The 5881-nt window shown below is 38.4% G+C and overlaps 1 protein-coding gene across 1 annotated transcript in view; it reads left to right on the forward strand.

Moving 5' to 3' along the window:
• The window catches only part of Kdm5a (lysine demethylase 5A), a 73581-nt gene that overhangs the window by 45409 nt on the left and 22291 nt on the right, over positions 1-5881 (forward strand). Inside the window, exons 19-20 of the mRNA XM_021191007.2 lie at positions 1749-2104; positions 4538-4676. Coding sequence (XP_021046666.1) covers positions 1749-2104; positions 4538-4676 — 495 coding nt within the window. The remainder of the gene's footprint in view (positions 1-1748; positions 2105-4537; positions 4677-5881) is intronic.

Consider the following 5881-nt stretch of genomic DNA (forward strand, 5'->3'; position numbering starts at 1 on the left):
CTTATAGAATCCAAAACTAACAGCCCAGAGATGGTCCCACCCACAAGGGGCCTCTCCCCCTTGATCACTAATTGAGAAAATGCCCCACAGCTGGATTTCATGGGGGCATTTCCCCAACTGAAGCTCCTTTCTCTGGGATAACTCCAGCTGTGTCAAGTTGACACAAAGCTAGCCAGTACACAGGTGTATGTGTATGTGAAGGCCAGTGGTGTCTTTTTCAACCATTCTCTATTTAATGAGGTAGGTTCTCTTTCAACTTTATTTACTGAGGCAGGGTTTCTTGCTGAACCTGGAGCTCACCTATTCAGTTAGTCCAGCCCCCCAGCTTTTTCTGGAGCTTCTCTTTCTGTGGCTACAAATCCTAGGAGTACAAGGAGGCCACCATTCCTGCCCTGTCTCTGTCTGGATCCTCACATTTATACAGCAAGCATTTTATCTACTGAGCCATCTCCCTAATCCTTTGTTATAGTTCTGGTTCACTCTTGTATATGGTTACTACTACTAACTAATATACCTTTTTTCACCTTTGGCTATTCTGTTAGGTTGTTCTGTTTTACATTTAGTATGTATAACACTAATTGAAACAGCTTTATTTAGTTATTTACTACTATCTATCTATATTAGAATATATGGGGTCTATCAAGATGACTCAGTGGGTAGATGTGCTCGCCACCAGGCTGCATGAATGCCATTCCTGATACCTACATAAGTTATGGTGAGAACCACCTCCCACAAGTTGTCTCCTGACTTTGGCACATTCCTCTCCCCCCATCTCCAAGAAAGAAAAAAGGGAAGAACAAAGAAAATGCTATATATATGCCTGTGTCAAAGTCAGTATTTAATATTTATTGAATATATCACTTGTACTTTCCTTGTCATAAGAAGACATGTTTTATTGATTTAGCCTTTTTTTTTTTTTTTTTTTTTTGAGACAGGGTTTCTCTGTGTAGCCTTGGCTGTCCTGGAACTCACTCTGTAGACTAGGCTGCCCTTGAACTCAGAAATCTGTCTGCCTCTGCCTCCAAAGTGCTGGGATTAAAGGCTTGTACCACCACTGCTCAGCTAACCATATATATTTTTTAATATATGAGTACACTAATACTGTCTTTAGATACACTAGAAGAGGGCATCAGATCCCATTCCAGATGTGAGCCACCATGTGGTTGCTAGGAATTGAACTCAGGTCCTCTGGTAGAGTAGTCACTGCTTTTAACCACTGAGCCATCTCTCCAGCCCAATTTAGCCATATTTTAATTGAAGAGGTGGCTCAACAGTAAAGAGTGCTGCTTGCTCTTTCTGACGACCCAGATGTGGCACCCAGCACCTACATGGTTGTTTATGACCATTCTTGACTTCATCTCTAGGGGGTCTAAAACTCTTCTGTCCTCTCAACACCAGGCACCCACACATACCTGTGGTACACATATACACGTGTAGATAGAATACTCATGTATGTAAATAATAAATCCTTTTAAAAGGGAGTGTAGAAAGAAATTAGTTACCAGGTAACATGCTAAGATTTTCAGATGTCTGAATATCTTGTGCTATTCTGGTGAGACTGTAGGAGGTCCTAGAATTGACACTATACCTGAGCTATTTCTAGCACTTCCTCTTTAATTTTTTTAGTACTAACGTTGGGGATCAAACCCAAGGCCTTGTACATACTGTAGTAGGCAAATACTCTATAACTAGCTATATTGTCAGACAAAATCTGCTGCTTATTTATATTTTATTTTTTACCTTTTCAGAATCTGCTGGATGATGTAGAAGAATTTCATGAACGTGCCCAGGAGGCCATGATGGATGAAACCCCAGATTCTTCTAAACTCCAAATGTTAATAGACATGGGCTCTAGTCTCTATGTGGAGCTACCTGAATTGCCCCGACTAAAGCAAGAGCTACAGCAGGCTAGATGGCTGGATGAAGTAAGACTAACTCTATCAGATCCACAACAAGTCACTTTGGATGTCATGAAGAAATTGATTGACTCTGGCGTAGGCTTGGCACCTCACCATGCTGTGGAAAAAGCAATGGCTGAACTACAGGAACTCCTTACAGTCTCTGAAAGATGGGAAGAGAAGGCTAAGGCCTGCCTGCAAGCAAGGTGAACATATTTTGGTGACAGTTTTCTCTTTAATAACTTAAGTCAAGAGGTAGGTAGAGAGATGGCTCAATATTGAGAGCACTGCTTGCTCTTCCAGGGTTCTAAGGTTCAAGTGTCAGCACAAGGTAGCACATAACTATTTGAAATTTCAATCCTAGAGCATCTGCCTCTATCACTCCAGGCACACACATGGTACATAGACAAATATGCAAAAGAAAGCACCCATCCTGAGTAAAAGAGTAGATGAGGTGGAGGAACATAAAGCCTGTTTCATTAACTTACATTATTCGTCTTGTGCCTTTTGACCAATTACCAATAATCAAATGTGGCTACATGTAGAGAGTTTCAGATATGTCCAGACTATTGTGTAGACGATGTTGTTAGGTAACTGACATGATGAGAAATAATATTGTTTCAAGTCCATGCTATTAATACAATTACAAAATCAGAGTTGCAAGATGCTCATTGAAGGGGAAACCTGCCAGTTCAGCAGCTAAGAGCACTGGCTCCTCTTCAGAGGATCCCTGGTTTGATTCTTAGCACCCACGTGGTGGCTGACAACTGGCCAAACACAGACCTGCACATAGGCAGATAGGAAGCATTTGATAGGGAAAACTTTAGGTGACTTCATACAGTTTTCCTTAGTTAAAAGGGGCCTCTGTGTAGCCTAGATATTTTGCTTTGTAAATGCTGTGTAGAATACATACCAATATTCATATAACTATGTATCATCTGTTTGTGACAGTTCATGGAGATTGGAACATTTTAAATGGGGAAAGGGAAATAACTTTGGAATAAGAAACTAGTAATTTTTGAAGCTTCCTTCTCAATTTTTGATTAAGTCACTAAACTCTGTGATGATTTTAACTCAATATGTTTTAATTTGTCTTTTAACTCTGTTGCCACTAGCTTAACTATAATAATCATTATATATTTCCCTTGAGTTTTGCAGTGCGGTGTTTGCGGTGTATCTGCTCCATATCACACTATTTCTACATTCTATGAGGATATTAGTAAACAAGACCCCGAAGGTCCCAATTTCTATAGAGCTAAGATTTCAGTGAGGAGAGAAAAGTAGATAAATGAATTTTAGATACTTAATATCTTGAAGAAAATAAAAAGTGGTGGTGTCTGGCCAGGTCATGGTGGAACACGCCTTTAATCCCAGCAGTCAAGAGGCAGAGGCAGGCAGATCTCTGAATTCTAGGCCAAACTGGTCTTCAAAAGAAGTTCCAGGATATCCAGGGCTACACAAACTTTCTAGCTTTCTGAACCATATCTTAGTACATTTGATCTCTTAGCATTTGCCTTTTCTTTGCCGCTTAAATAATGGCTTTTTCATGGAAATAACGGCCTTTTCTTTTTGCTCAATATAAGTTTCCTTGGATATTTCATGGCTTTATTTACCATCTTTGAATATATTTATATAGCAAAACTTTTTTTTAAGATTGGGGTGGGGGTCTTACCATGTAGCTCTAACTGTCCTGGAACTTTCTATGTAGACTAGGCCTTGAACTCACAGAGATCCATCAGGTTTTGGTATTAAAGGCATACATCACCACAGTATCCTAACTCATAATATTTTAATTGATAACAAGTTTCTTTGGTAAATGCCTTCTGGTTTTTGTTTGTTTTGTTTTGTTTTTTAGCTACCGCAATTGAATTTTCCCACATGCCTCCTAACATGGAATGGAATTCATGATGATAAGACAGTGGTACTCCTTTAAAGCTTCCCACTGCTTTACATAGTGGATGTGTGAGGCTCAGAATCCTTTATGTGTCACTGCCCACATTCTGCTAGTTCATGCTCACACTCCATTGTTCCTGCACCTCCTGTACAGTCTCCAGTCTCAAGATGAAACTGACAGTTTAAAAAATTTTGTCCATGTTTTTTTTCACTTTCTTTCATTAGATAATGTACTTGTTTAGAGCCTTCGTTAAAGCACTTTCAAGTCTCTAGGCAGAATTACTTACTATTGCCTGTGGCTATGAGCCTAAAATAATTTGTTCCTAGTTTTCAATACCAGTGTAATCCTTAGATTTTGATGAATGAGAATAAGGTCTTTGTTTTGTTCATCAGTGAATGGTCATCATAAATGTGTTGCTAGCCGTGCCCACCTCTGATCATTGCATGTATTTTAGAGAGGTAGAGTAGAGGTAGTCTAGGCCTAACTAGTAAGTAATAAAAGGAACCTGGAGTCAAGACTCATTCTGAATCGGCACATTAGGTGTGTCAATTAGTTTATGAGAAATAAGATACTTTTCTTGTCTGTAAAATAGAAATAAAGATGGCAGCTGCTTTGTTTGCCTTGTGTGAGTGTGAAAAGAAGTGAGCTCATGAATAGGAGTTTCTTACACATTGGAAAATGCTATTTTAATTCTTTTAGTAATTGGACTTTTACATAGTGTCTTACTGTTTTATTGTTCATTTAGACCACGGCACAGTATGGCAAATTTAGAAAATATTGTGAATGAAGCCAAGAACATTCCTGCCTTTCTACCCAATGTATTGTCCTTAAAAGAAGCCTTACAAAAGGCTCGTGAATGGACAGCTAAAGTGGAAGCTATTCAGGTAAAGAAACGTTCAGATTAGCCTACCTGTCAGGTAATATGTTCTCACAAATAAATTATATAAGCCTTACTTCATTAGAATATGCATAATAAAGTAATAGTTCATCTATTCTTTCCTCTGATTTTAAAATTCAGAATAAATACTAAATATTTAAAGGTAACTAGTTTTGATTAGGAAAGTTGGTAGAGTTAGATAATCAACTTTTCAGAGAAAGGGGCAGTTAAGTTTTATGACTATAAATTATTTAACAGTTTTTACTTTTTTGGGGGGGTGTTGTTTTTTTGAGACAGGGTCTCACTGTGTAGCTCTGATTGGTTTGAAACTCAGAATAAAGTTGTGCTACATTCAGTTACTTTTTTGAGAAATAAAATAGTTTTCTGTAAAATAGAAATAAAGATGGCAGCTGCTTTGTTTGCCTTGTGGGAGTGTGTAAAGAATTGAGTGAGCTCATGAATAGGAGTTTCTTACACATTGGAAACTGGCCTGCATAGAGCAGCCTGGCCTCCAGTTGACAGAGATCCGCCTGCTTCTGCTACCTCAGTACTGGGCTTAAAGTCATGTACCACCACTTCTAACTTACCTTCTTGATGATTTTTAAGAACTTCAGTCCTTCCCTTTGGTAGAATACTGACTTGGAGGTTTTGAGTGAGTAGATTCTTGTATTAGGACAGCTCTTCAGGTTACATGACTTGTAGTTTTACCCAGAAGAAAATCTGTGGTCAAAGGACCATAGTTGGACACCAGAAGGAGTAAGAATGAGTATATTATTTCTTGGCCCTTTTGATATCTGAGCGTTTTTATTTGTTTCTTTAAGCTAACTCTTCTTATCCTATTACCTTAGTGATTTTTGCCATTAGTGTTTCATAATAACACAATATATTATTTAAATGCATTGTTTAATTATATGTATTTGTGCCTGAATGTATGTTTATGTACCACATTAATGCACAAGCCCTGAAAAACTAAGAGAGGGTTTTGGATTTTCTGGAACTGGAGTTACATGCTGTAGTAAGATGTCATATTGGTGTTGGGAACTGAACCTGGGTCTTATACATGAGCAAAAAATTCTTAACCACTAAGCCATTTCTCTTGTCCCCTGTCTCTCTATTATTATTGGAAAGAATTGATAGAGTTAGTTGACTATTTTTTAAAACACTCTTTCGCCGGGCATGGTGGCACACACCTTTAATCCCAGCACTCAGGAG

Source organism: Mus pahari, chromosome 2, assembly GCF_900095145.1.
Source record: "Mus pahari chromosome 2, PAHARI_EIJ_v1.1, whole genome shotgun sequence".
Classification (NCBI taxonomy): Eukaryota; Metazoa; Chordata; class Mammalia; order Rodentia; family Muridae; genus Mus; species Mus pahari.